General features: G+C 36.7%; 1 protein-coding gene across 3 annotated transcripts in view; it reads left to right on the top strand.

Annotated features, from left to right (window-relative positions):
- Nucleotides 1-23,433, top strand: part of SPICE1 (spindle and centriole associated protein 1) — a 72,337-nt gene that overhangs the window by 19,647 nt on the left and 29,257 nt on the right. For 2 of the 3 annotated variants that reach the window (XM_017858602.1, XM_017858603.1), the window contains exons 4-8: nt 1,673-1,816; nt 6,643-6,736; nt 7,473-7,579; nt 11,381-11,499; nt 14,503-14,610. In XM_017858602.1, coding sequence (XP_017714091.1) covers nt 1,673-1,816; nt 6,643-6,736; nt 7,473-7,579; nt 11,381-11,499; nt 14,503-14,610 — 572 coding nt within the window. The remainder of the gene's footprint in view (nt 1-1,672; nt 1,817-6,642; nt 6,737-7,472; nt 7,580-11,380; nt 11,500-14,502; nt 14,611-23,433) is intronic. The other variant, XM_017858604.1, reaches the window with a different exon arrangement.

Raw genomic sequence — 23,433 nt, 5'->3', positions numbered from 1 at the left:
AAGGACTAGAACTAGATGTACCATATGACCCAGCCATCCCACTACTGGGTATATACCCAAAGGATTATAAATCATGCTGCTATAAAGACACATGCACACGTATGTTTATTGCGGCACTATTCACAATAGCAAAGACTTGGAATCAACCCAAATGTCCATCTGTGACAGACTGGATTAAGAAAATGTGGCACATATACACCATGGAATACTATGCAGCCATAAAAAAGGATGAGTTTGCGTCCTTTGTAGAGATATGGATGCAGCTGGAAACCATCATTCTTAGCAAACTATCACAAGAAGAGAAAACCAAACACCGCATGTTCTCACCTATAGGTGGGAATTGAACAATGAGATCACTTGGACTCGGGAAGGGGAACATCACACACTGGGGCCTATCATGGGGAGGAGGGAGAGGGGAGGGATTGCATTGGGGAGTTATACATGATATAAATGATGAATTGATGGGTGCTGACGAGTTTTGATGGGTGCAGCACACCAACATGGCACGAGTATACATATGTAACAAACCTGCACGTTATGCACATGTACCCTAGAACTTGAAGTATAATAAAAAAAAAAAAAAGAAATAGAAATAACTACCATGTACTGTTCACCCAGATAGAATAGTTATTAAAAATTTGCCATAGTTGCTTCATTTATCTTACCTTTTTCTTTTTTCACTGAAATATTTTAAAGTAAATTCCAGAGAACACATCATTTTGTGCTTACATATTCAGTTTGCATCTTTAAAAAATAAGCCTTTTTTTTTTCAACATAACCACGGTGCCATTATTACATCCAACAAAAGTAAATATAATTATTTGGTATCACCTAATACCTAGCCCATATTCAGATCTCCTCAATTGTCTAAAAAAAATCTTCATTTGTTTTTTGTGAGTCAGAACCTTTGTGTAATATTTGTTATCATCTCTTTAATGGATTGATTTCTTATTTACATGGTGAAAACTCAGCAGTACATTTTATCATATATGTTCATGTTCATAGTTCTGAATACTAGAGTACTTATATAACCAAATATCTAATTTTATTTCTTAGCCACCTTAGTGAACCCTCCCCTCTGACACTTGAGACCTGTGGCGTGTATCTCTTCTTGTACTTCAGGAACTCTACTTCCCTGACTTCTATATTTTCAGTGACCCACTTCCACATGAGGCCATTGAAGGGCTATAAACACACTGCATTATTAGTTCTTGGTAGTGATGTGATGATCATGAAATGAGTGTGTCTTTGCCAAAGAGGACTCAGTGGATTTTGTACCTTTTATGTTGTGCTCAGTTAGTGTGTGTATATGTGTGTATGTGTATGTTAAAAAAAATGCTGGTTTTGACCCATGAATTGATTTTATCATCCATTAAGTGAGTCCCAACCTGTGGTTTGAAAAACACTAGTTTGCTGGATAGTCTTGCAGAAAAGTAGTAGAAATTATTATTTCTTTCTGTATATCTTTTAGGTAGGTTTACCAGCTCTATATTCTTCTTTAAGATTATTTTTGAAAATTTAGGGGACTGAAAATTTTGGCTATGAATGTATATAAACATGCATATATTGGACCAGGAAAAGTTTAAAAAGTGATGAACTAGAGTAGGTGGTCTCACCATCTGAATAGGCAACTTTGTGTCTGAAAGATTCCTTTATGTACTTTTCTATATAGGTACGTCGTCATGAAATACACAAATCAAAGAATAGAGCATTAGTACACTGGGAACTCCAAGAAAAAGCTTTGAAGAGAAAATGGAGGAAGCAGAAACCTGAAACTTTAAATCTTGAGAAAAGAAGATTGTCTATCATGAAGGAGGTAATGCTACACTGCATTAGAGTTAGAAAGAGAAAAAGGAGATAAATAGGGTTCTTTCTTTTTCCTTCAATTTGATTCACATTGGAGAGACTCTAGTAATCACTGCGTTCTTATTCAATAATCTACATGTGGACTTCAAAAAAAGCAACACAGTGATGATTGGAGTCTGGTTTGGTGGTTTGAATTCCTGTTCTACAACTTACCAGCTATGTGACCCTAAGTAAATTATTTAACTTTTCAGCTTGAATTTTGTCATATTTCAAATTATTATTTGCTTGTATTGCTATGAGATTTCAGTGATAAATACTTATAAAATGAATAGCACAATCTTTACTTATTCCTCTTTTTATATGTAAGCTGCTATAATTATTTTTCTCAGTTTAACAGCAGTGCTGTTAGATTACTTTGGAAAAAAAATAACAATGTTGTATGCTTATCCAACTGAGTAGTAAGCAACTTGTCTTTGGCTTAACCTTTTGCCAGACGTGGGGTGTTTGGATAAGTAATCAGATATGTAGGGATAAACAATATGGGAAATAAGAGGAAACTACAGCAAATAACCTTTTTAAATTTGAGTTGAAGTCATTGTAAAGGAATGTGCTTTGTCTTTAGTGTTGCTCCTTGTTCAGATTGAAGCTTATGTACAGCACTTAGCTGTCTGACCTTTCATGGCAACTTTGAATCATATATTGTCTTTGAGGAATTTGTTAGGCTTCTTATTGAAAGAAAGTCACAGTCTTAGACATCATCAGAAAGAATAATATCTTCCAAATAAATGTTTACATGAGCTTGAGAAAAGAACAGTGGCTTGATTGAGAGAATGCTTCTGTACAGATAATTATCTTTTGGTGATCTTGGACAAGTCACATACATTTAAATGTTATGTGGTAATTCTCAGTGAAAGGCCTAAAAACAGATCTCACCACGAAAAAAGGCAGCCTGCTTGGATTGCATCAGACTCTGGGCTTTTTTTTCCTTTCTCTAGTGGTTCCTGCTCATGTCCTGAATTTCTCATACAAGTTATAGATGTGGTAGAAGTAGGTGTTTACAGAAGGGTGGTGAGAGACAGTGAGTGATGTTTCTTTGCTTTCTTTTTGTAGATCTGCTGCTTCAGGCACTAGTGTAATGGTTCTCAACTCTCACTGCACATTAGAATCAGTCAGAGTCAAGAAGCTCCATTAAAAAAATATGTAACAGCTGGGTGTGGCAGCTCATGCCTGTAATCCCAGCATTTTGGGAGGCCAAGGTGGGTGGATCACCTGAGGTCAGGTGTTCAAGACCAGCCTGGCCAACGTGGTGAAACCCCATCTCTACAAAAATACAAAAATTAGCTGGGCATGATGGCAGGTGCCTGTAATCCCAGCTACTTGGGAGGCTGAGGTGGGAGAATTGCTTGAACCTGGGAGGCAGAGGTTGCAGTGAGCCGAGATTGTCCAGCCTGTCTCAAAAACAACAACAACAACAAAACCAAAAAAAAAGCTCCTAAAAATTAGCTGGGTGCCAGGGGCAGGTGCCTGTAGTCCCAGCTACTCAGGAGGCTGAGGCAGGAGAATCGCTTGAATCCAGGTTGCAGTGAGCCGAGATCGTGCCACTGCACTCCAGCCTGGGGATCAGAGTGAGAGTCTGTCTCAAAAAAAAGAAAAAAATCTCTCTCTCTCTCTCTATAACTATATCTGGACTCTATACCCAGAGATTCAGATTCAGTTGACCTAAGATGTGGCCCCATGTAGGTGTTTTTTAGACAGTTCCTATGTAATTTTAATGTGCTGCAGGGGTTGAGCGCCTCTGCTCTTACCAGGATTCAGGTGTTTTCTGTTTACCAGCATACCTTGGAGATAATTTCCTGTCAGTGCTTAGACATCTACCTTTTCTTTTTGATGGCCGGTAGCATATAGATGTACCACAGTTTATTTATCCTGTGCTTTATTGGTGAACACTTAGGTTGTGTATTAGAGTACAGTTTAAGCTTCTGGAAATAAAAAAAGACTGTCCTATATGTTTTGTTTTAAACAAACAAATTTATTTCTGTTTCATGAAACAGTTGAGAGGAAAGTGGTATAGCTGGTAGGGAACTCTGCAGTCCTTTATTACACAACTTCTGTCTCTGAATACAGAATGGCCATAGCAGCTTCCTTCAGCTATATGCCAGCCAGGAGGAAACAGGAAGAACGGTGCATGCTACTCCTATTACGTCACCCAGAAGTTCTGGCATATATCCTGTTGGCCAGAAAGTCATCACATGGCCATTCCCACCTACAAAGATGGTTGGGAAATCTAGCTATGTAATTGGCTAAAATGCAGGAGTTCTGCTGTTAAAGGAGAAACCAAAAGAACATGGCTGGATACTTAAGTAGTACTGTCAGTTACCCACAGATTGTTTTCTGCCTTGCTACTATCAATAATGTAATAAATATCCTTGAAAATGTTTTTGGGTACACATATATTTGTAGGATAAATTCTTAAAAGTAGAATTGCTTAGTCAATGGATATGTGCATCTTTTATTTCAATGTTGGTAAATTTGCAATGTCTCTGTTTAAGAGATGCAGTGGACCAAAGGAAGAAGCCTCCTTAGACATATTCACATAAGCCTCATCATTGTGTATTAAAGCTAACAGGACCCATCCACCTAAAGCTGGACTCCTAGATTAACATAAATTAAGAGAAAGATCTTTGGCCAGCATCATCTTAGATTTCATTTGCTGTAAGATGTACCCATGCCATGGGAATCAAGCAAATTAGGGTTCCCTCTCACTCATGGAGAGGGAGGTTTTCAAAAAGATCTTATAAATCCCCAAAATGTAATAACTCCTAAAGTCTCTTTGTAATTCCCCAATTCTACCTGGTGTCTATTACCATGGTACAAAAGGGCTAAGATGACGAGTTTCTGATAATGACTTTTTTTTTGCAGGGACTGGGATCCTTTGAAAATCCAACATGTGTACCACCACTTACAGGTTTAAGTTTGTGCTCTGCAAACTATTTGAGGAGTAATATATGCAGTTAGGCTTGTGAAGATCAGTTTACCTATCGAGAGGATGGGCTTTATGAGAGGAGTTATAAATCTAGAAAGAAGAAGTAAAAGCCAATACAGTGATCTCTGACCATTCACACCATTTTTCCCAAGGGCAGGGACTAAGCAGGGGTGTCCAATCTTTTGGCTTCATTTGAAGAAGAAGAATTGTCTTGGGCCACACATAAAATACACTAACACTAATGATAGCTGATGAGCTAAAAAAAAAAAAAAGCTGTAAAAAAAATCTCATGTTTTAAGGAAGTTTACAAATTTGTGTTAGGCCACATTCAAAGCTGTCCTGAGCCACAGGTTGGACAAGCTTGCACTAGCAGAAGGTGACAGATAATGGCTTTTACATGAGACCTCATTATAATCAATATCAGGTCTCAATATGGTTAAGATAATTTATAATCTTCATGTGTCAATTCCACCTCTTTATTTTGATAGGTCAATGCTTTTTAAAAAGTAAACTCTTAAAATTGTTATTAGGAAATAAGCTTTGTGTAATTTTTCTAGTATAGTGAAAGATTATACTCATTCATTCACATTATTTCCTAAGTTTGTAATTGCTTGTACTTGCAAGATGGCTAAGCAGGAATAGAAATTTGGTTTGTGGGATAATATAATTTAAGTTATAGCAAAATTCTCAAACATCTCTAGAGTGGTATATAGGTTTTCAGTGTTTCCATATCCATCTACCACCCTGTAGGGCTGGGGAAGGGTTGTTGACTGGGACTCGACTCTCAGTCTTCTGGTTCTAATGTGCTCTTGACTTGATACCATTCCAGAGCTTAATGTTTGTGGAAGGAATAAATTCAGGGCTTTCTTCTCACTAAGCCAGGCAACCTGCTTGGCTATAGTGGGGAAGAAGGGGAAAATGAAGAATGTGACTCTTGCTATTTTTCTTTCTGTGTCCTAAAACAATAACTGAGGTCACATTATATATATACTTGATTCCGTAGTATAGAGAAATTCTGGTAAGAGTATTTGTTACCAGGTGTTTTATCAATTTGAGTCAGTGTTGGAAACTGAGCAGTTTCCAAGTACTTTTAACTTAAGAATGCCATCTGGTGGTGGTGCCCAGAGAATTATCTGGCTTTTACTCTAGCCTGTGGCCTTGCTTACAATTATGAAAGTTCCTAAGTTGAAAGTGCATAATCAGAGGCACTACTGTAAATGTTACTTTTTGTGTTCCTACCTCTCCAGGGTAAAAAACTGATTTGTTTTTAAACACAGAAGCCTCACATTTTTTGTTTAATCCTAAAACTCATATCTTATGTCATGTCTTTAAAATTGTAGGTCATGACACATTAGTGGATTACATTAGTGGATTCTGAATTCACTCTAGTGGTTGAAACACCTCTAAGTTTAATCTGTGTTTTTCAAACTATGGATTATAATTTGTTAATAAATTGTGAAGTTAGTGAGTTGCTGCCAACATTTAAAAAATAGAATAGAAATTTACAAGAAAATATCAGTGGTTCTCATGGAGCAAGGTTAATTAAAACTTTTATTTTGTATACACACACACAAGTATATATGTATATATGTGTAAATATGTATATTTGCATATATGTAAATATCGTGGGTCACAATTGTATTTCTTTGATTGCATTCAAGTATTTGAAAGCCAGTAATTATTGTCATAGCCCCATCTAGTGGTACTTAAGGATATTAGTGCTGAAGGATTTTAGGAAGGTAGCCTATGGTTATTTCATGCTCCAGGCCTTTTTATAGTCTTTTCCTTTGTGATTTGAAAAGTAAATATATGTTTATCTGAATAATAATACTTGTCATTTAACACGTGTCTAGATTCTTTCTGATCAATACCAGATGCAAGATGTATTGGAGAAATCTGATCATCTAATAGCTGCAGCAAAAGAGCTGTTTCCTCGTAGGCGCACAGGTATTCGATTCAAACAAAAGCTTCTCTTTTTTATTAACTATAGCCCACGACTATTTGGAAGAATTTAAAATCCTTTCTTAGGCATCATATTATTTGTATTACAAGTATTATAGGGTGGATTTACAAGGGTTGTTAGGGTTAGAGTCATTATAATCTGTTTCCTTTCCACTAAGAATATTAACTACTTGTGTTACAAATAATTCAGCTAAGGAAAAGTAAATTGTTTTAATCTACTAAAATATCTTATGGTGTAAAGTACAGGATTTTGTAATTTTAAAATGTGACTTGAGTAAAGCTTAATTTGAAACCTAAAGCAACTTCAGTCTCTATAAAAGGAACTTTGCCTCTTGTCAGATATATGCATTATTTATTTTAATGTGTGTGTAGTTCATTGTTTATCTTAATCTTCTAGAAACATCATTAATTTTTTTGTGTAAGGTTGGAATTCCAGCTTGGCAATTTATTAGTGTTACTCTGGGCTGGTTACTTAATGTCTGTGAGTTTCAGTTTACTGATCTGTAAAATAGTAATAGTACTTACAGGGTTTTATGAGAGTAAAATAAGTTAATATATGTAAGTACGTTTAGAACAGTGCCTGGCATATAGTAAGCACTACATTAATGTGAGCTGCTGTTTAAGATTTTCATATGATGATGCAAACCAATGGCAGTATGTAGCTTGTGAAGTCAATTTAATTAAATGAAACAAATCATCACAACTTCTTTTCCTTTTGCAGGGTTTCCAAATATAACAGTGGCTCCTGATTCCTCTCAGGGTCCCATTGTGGTAAATCAAGACCCTATCACCCAATCTATCTTTAATGAGTCTGTCATAGAACCTCAGGTAATGTGTTCTACTCACAGCTATAACACTCATGCTGAAAGGAAGTTTAAGCTGATATAGGCCTTGTAAATATTTTAAAAGTTTAAATATCAACAAGTGCTAGTTGTGGTTGCTAGATTTGCTGTTACTTAAGTGTATTGCACTTTCTGTGAGTAATGTTTGTACCAAACAACACTGGATAATAATAGCTAACATTTATTGAGTGCTTACCTAGTAGGTGTATATACTGTTGTTATCCCCATTTGGCAGATGAAGAAATTGAAGCTGAGAAAATTTAAGTGACTTGGCCAAGATCACATAGTTTGCATCAGAGATGGGATTCAAATCTAGGCCACGTGGCTCCACAAGACTGCCACCATCAATCATTATGGAAACAGCGGGGAGTCTTTCCACTTGGAGTCAGGTGGATCTACTTACTAGCTGTTTGATCTTGAGCTGATTTCTTAAAATATCTGGGTGAGCTCAGAATGTGTTTTGCTTCTATGTTTTTTGTTAAATGGGACTAGAATGTACCTGATATCGTTGTTACATGGATCAGGTGAGATAAGTTAGGTAAAGTTCCTGGTGTAATACCAGGAACATAGTACTTCATAAATGTTAGTCTCTCTTAATGTATTAGGATTTTTAAAAAATAGCTTCCCAAGAAACTTGCAATTTATCAACTAGTTACATGGGAGAATTGTATTACACTAGTAAAACATTAGTTAGCTGTATTCTAACCTAATGGGAATTCTTAATTAATGAAAATGTTTAGAATTTTGAGATAGTAAACTTTTTAAAAAGCCTATGAATAATTTAATACTAAAATAAAACAATTTATGCATGACTAGGACTCAGTATCTATTTACTGAAATTTCCTAAGTTATAGTTTCTGTGAAAAAAGAAAAGAATCATCAATTAGAGGGATAGTCCTAGGGAGTTGCAAGGTCCAGAATCATAAAAGATATGTTAATTATATTGTTTCATACTTCCAAAGGCAATTAGGTAAAATGTTACACATATTTTAAATAGCCCAAAACCTTTTGTCATATTTCCAGGCAAAAACCATTTATGTTTTGGCACTTAATGAGAAGTTAGCTTTCAGATAGTTGGAAATTTAATCACCCTAGAATGTCTTATTGCTGTAGTATGTTCAACTGAAGATTTTACTTTGATTTAAATAAATCATATAGTGAAGTGTGCCCTATTTATTTCAGTCACACTTTAAGCACTTTTTCAGTTAATTGGAGCCTGGAAACAAGTACACGATGTATCCCAGCAACATGGAATAAAGCAGTCACATTTTATTCTGTTGAAGAGTCCATTCTCACACCTGAGCCTATTACTGTTAATACAGCAGTAGAATTTCAAATTAATGTTACTGATACAACTAATTTACCTACCTGGTTTAAGTTCTTTATCAATTTACAGCTGATAGCAGATGAAAAACAGTGATGTGAGCCTCTCAAAGCAGAGGTAGCAGAGAAAAATGGCGGTGAGGGAGGAGAGAGAGGACACCTGGATAGATAAGCAGAGGACCACTATACATCAGAAGGGAAATTTGGTGTTGCTGTAGATAATCTTGAGTCACCAAGAAAAAATGAAATTATAACTGAATTACTTAAGTTCTCTGGGTCCTAGTTTCTTCATCCATATAGGAATTAGTGAGACTAAACCTACTCACTTATTCATCATGTAATATTTTGGATCATGCACTAGATGCTAAGATACATAGATGATTAAGGCATGTCTCTGTCATTGGATTAGGGAAGTAGCAGGAGTTGAGGTAGGACCTAGGTCCTGAAGGACTAAGGACTGGAAAGTAAAAGTAGAGCCACTGAAGGATTTTAAAGAGTGGAGTATGATGAGATCCAGTATAGTGTGGAAGATGGATTGGGGAGGGACAAGACTGGAGAGGGTCTGGTTAGAAGACTTAGGTGGGCATCTTAGTGAGAAGTGGTGAGGGCCTGACCTAAAGCCGTGCCAATAGGGAAGGAAATAGAGGAGAACAGGGATAGACTTCAGTGTGGTTAAAATGAGGTAGAGTTGGCAGGATTGGGTGGCTGACAGGACAGGACAGGTGAGAAAGAAGGATAACTCCTCATTTGCTGGCTTGTGAGTAGATGGTGACGCTCTTCATGGTCTTAGGTAATATTGGCAGGAACAGAATTTCTGGAAGAATGGTAGGAAGGGTTAGAAAGCTGTTCAGCCTGGGCCTATTGAGTAGGGATATCTTTTTTTTTTTCTTTTTTGAGAAAGGTTCTTGCTGTGTCACCCAGGCTGGAATGCGGTGGCACAGTCATGACTCACTGCAACCTTTACCTCCTGGGCTCAAGCAATCCTCCTGCCTCAGCCTCTTGAATAGCTGAGACCACAGGTGCACGCCACCACACCTGCCTAATTTTTGTATTTTTGGTATAGACGGGGTTTTGCCATGTTGCCCAAGCTGGTCTCAAACTCCTGGGCTCACGTGATTCTCCTGCCTTGGCCTCTTAAAATGCTGGGATTACAGGAATGAGCCACTGTGCCTGGCCAGAATAGGAATCTCTTATAGGCAGTTGAATATGAATGTCTAGGGCTTAGGACAGATCTGGGTGTGAAGATAGAGGTTTGGAAATTAATAGCATTTCGTTTGTAATTACAGCTTTGGAATTAGATAAAAACATTCAGAAAGTGGATCAGATGAGGGGAGAAAAGGTTGATATAGGCCTTGTGGTAAATATTTTAAAAGTTTAAATATCAACAAATGCTAGTTGTGGTTGCTAGATTTGCTCTTACTTAACTGTATTGCACTTATGTGAATACCGTTTGTACCAAACAAGGTAAGAATAGATAATAATAGCTAAAATTTATTGAGTGCTTACCTAGTAGGTGTGATGTGACTTGAGTCACATCAGATATAAGGAAAGCGTAGAAAAATAAGATCAGTAAAGGAGATTGGGAAGGAAGGGCCAGAAGAGTAGGAGAAAATCTAAGAAAATACGGTATTATGGGAATTAAAAGAAATGTGTATCAAGTAGATTTTTTTTTTTAAATTTTGGAGACAGGGTCTCGCTGTGTTGTCCAGGTTGGAATGCAGTGGCACGATCACAACTCACTGCAGCCTCGACCTTCCTGGGCTCAGGTTATTCTCCCTCCTCAGCCTCCTGAATTGCTGAGACTACAGGTGTGGGCTACCTCACTTGGCTAATTTTTAAATTTTTTTTGTAGAGACATGGTTTCCGCCATGTTATTCAGGCTGGTCTTCAACATTCGGGCTCAAGTGATCCACCCGCCTTGGCCTCCCAAAGTGCTAAAGTTTTAGGCATGAGCCACTATACCTGGCCAAGTGAATTTTAAAGGAAAGAAATGAGTGGTCAGAAAAGTAAGGGAAGGCAAAGGCAGAAATATCCATTTGATTTAGGAATGAGTGTGTTGAGGTTGACCTTGTAGAGAGCAGTTTGAGTGAAGCAATAGGGCAGAAGCAAAGTTGCAGGGCATAGGTGGTGAGTGAGGAGGGTGGAACAACTCTTTTAAGAAGTTTGGTGGTAGAAGAAAGAAGATATATATAGCTTAAGGTAAGTATAGGGTCAGGTTAAGATGGGACAGGCTTGCTCACATTTGAATGCTGGTGAACTGAAGCCACTACAGAGAGAGATGTTGAAAATGTTCGAGAGATAGGATAATTGATAGGAGTGGAAGGATGTGAGAGGATTTGTGTTCTACAACATGTGGAAGGCTTAGGAGGAGGGACCTCTCTTCTGTTATGACAGAAAAAAAGAAAAGAAAGTTTGAATATATATCTAATCAACTTGTGCTATTTTTATTGTTGTGTTGAGACAGGCTCTTAATGATGTAGATGGTGAAGAAGAAGGAACTATTAATAGCCAGTCAGGAGAAAGTGAGAATGAGAATGAGTTGGATAACTCTCTAAACTCTCAGTCTAACACAAATACTGACAGGTATGTGTATATGGCATAAATACTACAACTCGTAGCTTTTTTCCATGGCCATTTCAATGTTTGCTTATTGCATCGTTTTTTATTAAATGGAAGTTTATTTTTATTTAAAAATGTGTTTATTTTGATATTTCAAAATAATTTGCTGGGATAATATAAAAAGGTTTTATATACTCTTTACTCAGATTCATCAATTACTAACATTTTCCACATTTCTTTTATCATTTTATCTCCTTTTCTGAGTATGCACACACATGCATGCATGTACATGTGCACCCATCATCACCTGAGTAATACACATTGTACCCAATATGCAGTTTTTTTATCCCCCACCTACCTTCCACCCTCCGCCTTCTGAGTCTCCAAAGTCTGTTATATCACTCTCTATGCCTTTGTATACCCATAGCTTAGCTCCTTAGCAAGTAAGAACACGTGGTATTTGGTTTTCCATTCCTCAGTTACTTCTCTTGGAATAATGGTCTCCAGCTCCAACCAAACTGCTGCAAAATACATTATTATTATTATTTGTGTGTGTGTGTATGTGTGGCTGAGCAGTATTCCATGGTGTGTCTATACCACATTTTCTTTATCCACTCATTGGTTGTTGGGCACTTAGGTTGGTTCCATATTTTTGCAGTTGACTAACGCACATTTTTAAAGAACTATTTGGAAGTAAGTTGCATGCTTCGTGTTCCTTTATCCCTAAATACTTCAGTGTGTGGTTCCCAAGAAAAAGAGCATTCATTCAGATAAAATCACAGTACAATGATCACAATCAGGAAATTACATTGATTTAACACTATTATCTAATCCATAGACCTTATTTCGATTTCTCCAGTTGTCCCAATAATATTTATTTTGTTTTTTTGGATGATTAAAGAACTAATCGTAATCACTTATTATATTTAGTTTTCATGTCTTTTCATTTAAAAAAAAAACCTGGAATCTTCTAAAATCTAATCTTAGTGTTTCTTTGCCTTTTATGACATTTTTATAGTTTTGAAGAAGTACAGGGCAGTTATTTTACAGAATTCCCTCTAACTTGACTTTGTCTTATAATTTCTTCATTATTAGACTCAGCTTACTTATGCGTTTTGAGCAGGAATACCCCTAAAGTGATGCTAAGTCCTCAGTGTGTAATATCAAGAGGCAGTGATACCTTGGTTTAATTATTGGTGCTGTTCACTTTCATTGTTTGGTTACAGTGATGTCTGCCATGTTCCTTCAATGGATTATACTGTTTTTTCTTTTATTTATTTTGATGTTTATTTGTCACATACTTGGGAGCTTCTTCAAGTAATTCTGGTATCCTTTTAACATATCTTCTTTAACATTTAATTTCTGGCACAACATAGCTCTTATTGTACTTTTCTTCTCCGGAATCAACCATTTCTTCAAGAATCCTTAACTCATTTTATTAAAGAAGTGTGTTTAGAAACCAAGCTCTAAGTATTAGATGTGTTTATTGCACTTGGCAGTTACTGTTTTTAGACCAACAGATACATATATATCCACACATACATATATATACCTATTGTCATGTGTATATGAACATATCTATATTAGTATCTAGTTTTCTATTTAGCTATAAATCATGAATTTACAGTGATACTTCCAAGTCCAATTTAACACTATTGGTTTTATCTTGGTCCTCTCTTATTCCATATTTGTATCACTCTTCTTTAACACTGAGCAGCATGTCTCCAAACATTACACAAGTATATTTATTCATATTCAATCCTGCAATACATAGAAAGTAGTTTTGGAATTGCTGCGCCCATACTAATGCAAAAGTAACCTGCTAAGTAGAGTTGAAGATTGTTTGCAAATTTCTAAAAGGTTATTGTATTATGTGAAATATAATTAGGTTCATTTGTTTCTATTTGTATTCAATTTTAGGTTTTACCTCTCTTTTGACAAAATTATACAAAAGCTGTTTTAGGGTAGTGTCACCATCCCCTATCCCTTCTAACTAGTTCCTGTCTACACTTACCCTTGTAGGTAATCAGTTTCCTTAGTTTTTAAATTTATTCTTTCTGTGTTTCTTTTTATAAATGTAAGCAGATAAATATATATATCCTTATTTTCTCTTCTTTCTTATATAAAAGGTAACGTACTATATTTGCTTTTATTTTACTTTATTTTAATTGACAATAACTGTGCATATTCATGGAGTACATAGATGTTTTGATACATATAATGTATAGTGATCAGGTTGGGGTAATTAACATATCCATCTATATTCGCTTTTACCACTTAATAATATATCCTGGAAATCTCCCCATAGCTGTTTATAAGTTTACAGATATATTTTTTCTTCATTTTTATAATAAAATGAAACAGTTGCATAGTACTAAATTGTGTGAATTGTTTATTTGACCATTCTCATATATATGGTAATTTAGGTTATTTTCAGTATTTTATTTTATTTTTCATTTTTTGAGATGGAGTCTCATTCTGTTGCCCAGGCTGGAGTGCAGTGTCACCATCTTGACTCACTGCAACCTCCACATCCCAGGTTCAAGTGATTCTCCTGCCTCAGCCTCCCAAGTAACTGAATTACAGGCATGCGCCACCAGGCCTGGCTAACTTTGTATTTTTATTAGAGACTGCATTGTTTGGCTCCCACTTAAAAGCGGGACATGCGGTGTTTTTGTCTTTCTGTTCCTGCATTAGTTTGCTGAGGATAATGGCATCCAGCTCCATCCATGTCCCTGCAAAAGACATGATTTCATTCCTTTTTATGGCTGCATAGTATTCCATGTTTTATTATTAAATTAACTAGAGAGAACTGGCATCTTTATGATATTGAATTTTGCTATCCAAGAACATAGTATATTTCTCCATTTGTTAAAAGGTCTGCTGCTTTCTTTAGAGCCGTCAGGCATAGACATTTAAGTCTGCTGAAGCTGAGCCCACAGCTGCCCCTTCCCCCAGGTACTCTGTCCCAGGGAGATGGGGGTTTTATTTTTAAGTCCTTGACTGGGGCTGCTGCCTTTTTTTCAGACATGTCCTGCCCATTGAGGAGAAATCCTGGCAGTCTGGCCGCAGCGGCCTTGCTGAGCTGCAGTGGGCTCCACCCAGTTTAAACTTCCTGGTGGCTTTGTTTACACTGTGAGTATAAAACCACCTACTCAAGCCTCAGCAATGGTGGACTCCCCTTCCCCCACCAAGCTCAAGCGTCCCAGGTCGATCTCAGATTGCTGCTGTGCTGGCAGCGAGAATTTCAAGCCAGTGGATCTTAGTTTGCTGGGCTCCATGGGGGTGGGATCCGCTGAGCCAGACCACTTGGCTCCCTGGCTTCAGCCCCCTTTCCAGGGGAGTGAACAGTTCTGTCTTGCTGGCATTCTAGGCGCCACTGGGGTATGGAAAAAACAAACAAACAAACAAAAAACACTCCTGCAGCTAGTTCGGTGTCTGCCCAAATAGCCCCCCAGTTTTGTGCTTGAAAGCCAGGACCCTGCTGGGGTGGGCATTGGAGGGAATCTCTTGGTCTGCGGGTTGCGAAGACCGTGGGAAAAGTGCAGTATGTGGGCCAGAGTGCAAGTTTCCTTAGGCTCAGTCCCTCATGGCTTCCCTTGGGTAGGGGAGACTTTAACACCTCATGGTCAATATTAGACAGATCAATGAGACAGAAAATTAACAAGGATATTCAGGACTTGAACTCAACTCTGGACCAAGCAGACTTAATAGACATCTATAGAACTCTCCACCCCAAATCAACAGAATATACATTGTTCTCTTACTTCATTGCACTTATTCTAAAATTGACCACATAATTGGAAGTAAAACACTCCTCAGCAAATGCAAAAGAATGGAAATCATAACAAACAGTCTCTCAGACCACAGTGCAATCAAATTAGAACTCAGGATTAAGAAACTCACTCAAAACTGCACAACTACATGAAAACTGAACAACCTGCTCCCGAATGACTACTGGGTGCATAACTAAATGAAGGCAGAACTAAAGATGTTCTTTGAAACCAGTGAGAACAATGACACATCATACCAGAATCTCTGGGACACATTTAAAGCAGTGTGTAGAGGGAAATTTATAGCACTAAATGCCCACAGGAGAAAGCAGGAACGATCTAAAATCGACATCCTAACATCACAATTAAAAGAACTAGAGACGCAAGAGCAAACAAATTCAAAAGTTAGCAGAAGACAAGAAATAACTAAGATCAGAGCAGAACTGAAGGAGATAGAGACATGAAAAGCCCTTCAAAAANGATGCAAAAATCCTCAATAAAATACTGGCAAACCAAATCCAGCAGCACATCAAAAAGCTTATCCACCACGATCAAGTGGGCTTCATCCCTGGGATGCAAGGCTGGTTCAACATATGCAAATCAATAAATGTAATCCAGCATATAAACAGAACCAAAGACAAAAACCACATGATTATCTCAATAGATGCAGAAAAGGCCTTTGACAAAATTCAAAACCCCTTCATGCTAAAAACTCTCAATAAACTAGGTATCATTGGAACATACCTCAAAATAATAAGAGCTATTTGTGTCAAACCCACAGCCAATAGAATACTGGATGGGCAAGGCAAAAGGCAAGGATGCCCTCTCTCACCACTCCTATTCAACGTAGTATTGGAAGTTCTGGCCGGGACAGTCAGGCAAGAGAAAGAAGTAAAGGGCATTCAAATAGGAAAAGAGGAAGTCAAATTGTCTCTGTTTGTGGATGACATGATTGTATATTTAGAGAACCCATTGTCTCAGCCCAAAATCTCCTTAAGCTGATAAGCAACTTCAGCAAAGTCTCAGGATACAAAATCAATGTGCAAAAGTCACAAGCATTCCTATACACCAATAACAGACAAACAGGGAGCCAAATCATGAGTGAACTCCCATTCACAATTGCTACTAAGAGAATAAAATACCTAGGAATACAACTTACAAGGGATAAGGACCTCTTTAAGGAGAACTACAAACCACTGCTTAAGGAAATACGAGAGGAAACAAACAAATGGAAAAGTATTCCATGCTCATGGATAGGAAGAATCAATATCATGAAAATCGCCATACTGCCCAAAGTAATTTATAGATTTAATGCTATCCCCATCAAGCTACCATTGACTTTCTTCACAGAATTAGAAAAAACTACTTTAAACTTCATATGGAGCCAAAAAAGAGCCTGCATAGCCAAGACAATCCTAAGCAAAAAGAACAAAGCTGGAGGTACCATGCTACCTGACTTCAAACTATACTACAAGGCTACAGTAACCAAAACAGCATGGTACTGGTACCAAAACACATATATAGACCAATGGAACAGAACAGAGGCCTCAGAAATACACCACACATCTACAACCATCTGACCTTTGACCAACCCGAGACAAACAAGCAATAGGGAAAGGATTCCCTATTTAATAAATGGTGTTGGGAAAACTGGCCAGCCATATGCAGAAAACTGAAACTGGATCTCTTCCATCTTATACAAAAATTGACCCAAGATGGATTAAAGAGTTAAACCTAAGAATTAAACGTAAGACCTAAAACCATAAAAATCCTAGAAGAAAACCTAGGCAATACCATTCAGGACATAGGCATGTGCAAAGGCTTCATGTCTGAAACACCAAAAGCAATGGCAACAAAAGCCAGCATTGACAAAGGGGATCTAATTAAACTAAAGAGCTTCTACACAGCAAAAGAAACTATCATCAGAGTGAACAGGCAATCTCCAGAGAGGGAGAAAGTTTTTGCAATCTACCCATCTGACAAAGGTCTAATATCCAGAATTTACAAGGAACTTGAACATGTTTACAAGAAAAAAACAGCCCTATCAAAAAGTGGGTGGAGGATATGAACAGACATTTCTCAAAAGAAGACATTTATGTGGCCAACAAACATATGAAAAAAAGCTCATCATCACTGGTCATCAGAGAAATGCAAATCAAAACCACAACGAGATACCATTTCACGCCAGTTAGAATGGCAATCATTAAAAAGTCAGGAAGTAACATGCTAGAGAGGATGTGGAGAAATAGGAATGCTTTTACACTGTTGGTGGGAGTGTAAATTAGTTCAACCATTGTGGAAGACAGTGTGGCGATTCCTCAGAGATCTAGAACTAGAAATACCATTTGACCCAGCAATCCCATTACTGGGTATATACCCAAAGGATTGTAAATCATTCTACTATCCAGAAACATGCACACATATGTTTATTGCATCACTATTCACAATAGCAAAGACTTGGAACCAACCCATATGTCTATCAATGATAGACTGAATAAAGAAAATGTGGCATATACATACCATGGAATACAGTGCAGCCATAAAAAAGATGAGTTCATGTCCTTTGCAGGGACATGGATGAAGCTGGAAACCATCATTCTCAGCAAACTAACATAAGAACAGATAACCAAACACTGCGTGTTCTCACTCATAAGTGGGAATTGAACAATGAGAACATATGGACACCAGGAGGGGAACATCACACACCGGGGCCTGTTGGAGGATTGGAGGCTAGGGGAGGGATAGCATTAGGAGAAATAAATACCTAATGTACGCGACAGGTTGATGGGTGCAGCAAACCACTATGGGATGTGTATACCTATGTAACAAAACTCATGTTCTGCACATATACCCCAGAACTTAAAGTAAAATAATAATAATAATAATAATAATAATATTAATAAAACTAGGAAAAAAGTCTACTTTTCTGTTTTTCAGCAGTGTCTTAACATTTCTCTCATATAGATTTTGCTTATTTCTTATTGAGTTTATTCCTAAGTATTTTGGGGCTTTTGTTATTCTATTAAGTGGAATTTTATTTTCCATTATACCTCCTAACTAGTTATTCTTTGTTTTTATGAAAGCTACTGATGTCCATGTGTTGCCTTGATATTCGGCTACTTTATTGAATCTTGGTTGAATTAGTTTTAGCGCTGATTTTCTAGAGGTTTCTAGGTTGACTGTCATTTCATCTGCAAATAGACATTGTTTTCCTTGTTTTCTAAGTCTTTCACCTCTAATTGGTTTCTTTTGTATGTTTTATTAGTTACAGGCCAGTGTTCAATAATAATGGAGATAGTGGGGATCCTTGCCTTGTTTCTGATTGTATGAAAATACTTTTATTGTTTCCTTTTAAGTAAGGTACTGGCTTTAGTACTGAGGTCTTTTTTCTTTCTTTTTTTCTTTAAAATTTTAAAATCATTGTTATTTTTAGTCTTTTTTGAGACAGGGTCCCACTCTGTCACCCTGGCTGTAGTACAGTGGCATGATCACAGCTCAGGTGATCCTTTCACCTCAGCCTCTCACCTCAGCCTACTTCAGCCTCTAGTAGCTGGGGCTATAGGCATGCAACCACCATACCCAGATACATTTTTTTTTAAAACAATGCTAAGGAAATACCAATCAATTCTTGTTTTCTTGATTGTTTTATTTTAATCAGTAATAAGTGTTAATTTTATCAGACTTTTGGTATGTATAATCATATGAGTTTTCTGCTTATGTCTCTTAATATGGTACATTATTTTATGAGTTTCCTAATATTGCAGTGTCCTTGCATTTCTGCAATAAATTCTATTTGGCCATAATGTGTTATTTTCATTAATGGAGTATTGGAGGTTGTTTGTTAATATTTTATTTAGTATTCTTGTGTTAAAATTCATGAATGATATTCTCTGTAGTTTTTTTGTGTCTGCAGCCCTTATCAGATTGAGATAACAATGGGATACTTGATTTCATAAGAACCATCTGGAAGATTTTTCTAATTTTTTAAGTCCTGGAACAATTTATATAGCACTGAGACTATCTGTTTTTTGAGGCTGATAGCTTTTTGTGTATGTGCATGGTGCTTTTTTTTTTTCTTTTTTTTTTGTGGGGAAGTGCCAAATAAACAAATTTGCTTGTTTATTTAAGCTTCTATTTCTTCTCAAGCCAATTTTTGTAAGTTATATTTTCTTAGGAAATTTTCCATTTCATCTAGGTTAATCAGTGTATTTCTATAGAGATATACTAATAATCTCTATACTTCTAAAAAAATTTTGTTTCAGTGCTTACTTGTTCTCCTCAATCATTTGTTTTGGTTTGTTCTCTTTCTTAAAATTAGGTTATTTAGTGGTTTGCCTATTTAATGAATTTTCAAAGAACTAACATTTTAACTTATCAGTTAGAGGTCTAGTTTTCTGATTTCTTCCTCATCAATTTTGCTTTTATCTTTATTTCCTTCCTTATGCATTGTTTTGGTTTCCTTTGTTTTCTAGTAACCCTAGTTGAGAATTTAATACATTAATTTTCATTCTTTTATTTTAATTGATAAACATGTTTAGGGCTCTGAATTCTACTCTGATCACTACTATAAATGTGTACCATACATTCTGGTATGTAGTGTTTTGTTACTTTAGGAATGAGGTAATTTCAGTTTATATTTTCATGTTTACTTAAGAATTGTCTAATAGAAGATTTAAAAAAAAATTTCCAGAGTCTTTTTGTTTTTCTAGTTTTATTACGTTACATTCAGAGTGTGATTTGTAATATTTCCACTTGTGGAACTTAATGATGTTTTCTTTTTTTTGTTTTTTTTTTTGAGACGGAGTCTCGCTCAGTAGCCCAGGCTGGAGTGCAGTGGCGTGATCTCGGCTCACTGCAGGCTCCACCTCCTGGATTCACGCCATTCTCCTGCCTCAGCCTCCTGAGTAGCTGGGACTACAGGCGACTGCCGCCACGCCCGGCTAATTTTCTGCATTTTTAGTAGAGATGGGGTTTCACCGTTTAGCCAGGATGGTCTGGATCTCCTGACCTCGTGATCCGCCCGCCTCGGCCTCTTAATGATGTTTTCTTTGTGACCTAATATATGATCAAATTTTTACAAATGTTCCATGTATGTGCCTGAGAAGAAGGTATATACTCTAACAAAGTATAAAGTTCTAAAGGTATATCCATAGATCTACCTCATTGCTTATGTTGTTTAATACTTTTGTATCCTTATTTATTTTTGCCACTATTTTCTTCTGAGAATGGTGTATTAAAATCTCCTACTACTAGTATGTTTCTATTTCTCTTTGCATTTTATGTTTAAATATATTTCATTGTTCGGTGTTAAATACTTCCTTTCTTATAAAAGTGATTATTATGTTTTTTGGTACATGTTTTTTGGAACATAAGTGTTATATCTTCATTGTGATTTTTAACTTTTAGCATTATAAAGTATGCTTTGTCACATTTAATCCTTTTGACTTCATTTCTACTTCATCTAATATCAGGAATGAAACCTCTACTTTTTTCTTGTTTCCAATTTCCTGGCTTATCTTGGCTTTTTACATTTAGCTTTCTGTATTTTAGATCTTTAATGTATTTAGCCTTCTGGAATTATTTTGTATTAAGTATGTCTGTTGTATACAATGTAGACTTCAGTCTTGACTTGTTAGATAATTTGAAAATATTCTTCTTTTAATTGAAGTAAGCTTATAACACTTACTGGTATGTTTGATGTTAACTTCATCACATTATTTTATAGTACTGTTTATTGTACTACAACTACATTTTCTATGTGATGTTTCTTCTCTGTTCTTTTAAAAAATTTCTTTTGGTATTTAGGAAGTTTGTAATTTTGTTCTGGTGGTTACCTTTGTATATATACCTTTTACAGAGCCTTTAATCTTGTTTTCTTTTTTTACATATCATTGTCAGGTATGTCAGTTAAAATTTTTTTTTTGTTTTGATTTCTACCTATTGCCTGTACAATAAGTGAGTTTTTCTATGTTCCTATTCTTTCCATTATTTTCTCTCTATCCTTCTCCCCATTTTTAGTTATATATTTTGCTTTGACAGAACATGAAGTATTTACATACTATGCTTCCATGTGTATCCCATTTTTGTTTTTGTCTTATAGCTACAATTAAGTATATTAAATATCCCACAAGTTTGGTGGCTTAAAACAACAGAAATTGATTTCTTTCCAGTTCTGGAGGCCATAAATCCAAAATCAGTTTCACTAGGCCAAGCTCAAGATATCAGTAGGGCCACATTCCCTCCAGTGGAGAAGCTGCTCTGGAAGACAATTTGCTCCTTGCTTCTTCCAGCTTCTGAAATTGTGGCTGCAGCACCCCAATCTCTGCCTCTGTCTTCACATTATCTCCTCTGTGTGGGTGTCAAAGATCTTCCTCTGTCTGTTTCTTATAAGAATATACATGAAATAAGAAAAAATTTTAAAAAAAGAATATACATGATTGCATTTAGGGCCTACCCAAGATAATCTCCCCATCTCAAGATTCTAAATTGTATCTGAAGAGGCTTCCCCCACCCCCTTTTTGCCATATAAGGTAATAGTGACAGGTTCCGCGGTTTAGGACATGGAATATCTTCAGGCATTATTGTTTAGCCTACCATGGTCCTTCCAGTGGTCCCCAAAGATCCATCCCAATATCCTTCAATTTTCAGCTTCATTTCAAGTTCAAAATCTCAGCTAAATATCATTAGCTCAAAAGTTCCAAATCTCATCATCTAAATCAGTTATGGGAGGACTGGATAGAATCCATCCTGGTGCAAAATTCTCCATTTGTGGTCCTATGAAACTAGTAAGCAAGTTGTCTGTTTCAAAATACCATGATGGGACAGACATAGGATGAAAGTTATAGACATTTCCATTTTATGAGGGAAAATCAAGGAAGAAAGATATCAGCAGTTCCAAGCAACTTTGAAATTCAGCAGGGCAAATACTATTAGGACGAATGATCTGTGACTTGAATCTTTATCCTTCTGGATCCATGGCTCTGCCCTGTACCTGTGGCTCTGGCTTTGGCCTCTGTGCCTATGGATCTGCAGCTCTGGCCACATGTTCTTACTTACTTGTGGGAGCTGAAAATTAAAGCAATTGAACTTAGGAAGATAGAGAGTAGAATGATGGTTACCAGAGGCTGAGAAAGGTAGTCTGTAGAATTTTTGGAGTATAGTACCCTTCCTTCATTTCATCCTGCCTTTGTGTCTTTCAATTCAAGCTAGCAGTATTTCTGTTGGTATAACATTCTCAAAAGATCTTGTTCTTGTGTATGTCATGGTCATCTATTCCATAGACAGATCTTTCCTGGATAATCCCATCTTTATTGTTAGCTTCCTCTGAGATCATTGGGAGGACCCATGAATCACATGCTTTAGTCAGAACTAGCAAAAGGTTATTCAGCCACACTCTTGCCCTTCTCTCCAGAGTATGCTTTCCTAACAGCGACTTTACTAATCTTTTGCAATTTGGACAGGCTGAAAACTTCTCAAAACATCAAGTCCTGGTTCCTTTTGCTTAAAGTTTTCCCCCCCATTTATCTCTTTGTTCTTGCTTTTATACTAAGCCTCCAGAAGAAGATAGGCTGTACCTTCAGCATTTTGAGAAATAGACAAATGAATCAGACAGTTGAAACTTAAAATATCAACCTTATCAGTGATAAAAATGTTTATAGCATAATGCTTAGCTCTGTAACCAATGTGCTTGTAATTACTAACCCCTAAACTGCAGCACCTCTTCTCACTCTATCTAGCCCCTCCCTGACACACAGGGACAGAGTATGCTGTGGTCAATTTACTTCATTGATGGGCAGAGACTGGCTGCTCTGTGGACAGGCTCCTTTGTAGGACAGAGAAACCAAAAGGGGCTGAGCCATATATGCTTAATTACTTTACTCCAGAGAAAGAGAGAGGAGGATGGAGCCATACCACGAAACTGCAGAAAGGGCAAACATGCCTATGTTAGGGACCAAGGTAGGTAGGAAATTGGGAGGCAGGTGGAATGATTCTTTCTAACACTGAGGTGATAGGCATTTTTGCTATCTTCCTGTCTTATCAGTTAAAGTGAATAGTGTTTTTTCTTTGACTATGAATTACTAAAAGCTCCTTCAAATCAAACATGTAACTATTTGGACAGTTTAAATGATGACACCTATTTTTATATAAATTAGTATAATATACATATAAATTAAATAATATAATT

The sequence above is a fragment of the Rhinopithecus bieti genome, unplaced genomic scaffold, assembly GCF_001698545.2.
Source record: "Rhinopithecus bieti isolate Rb0 unplaced genomic scaffold, ASM169854v2 scaffold_45617, whole genome shotgun sequence".
NCBI lineage: Eukaryota > Metazoa > Chordata > Mammalia > Primates > Cercopithecidae > Rhinopithecus > Rhinopithecus bieti.
This window is presented reverse-complemented; position numbering and strand designations above follow the sequence as displayed.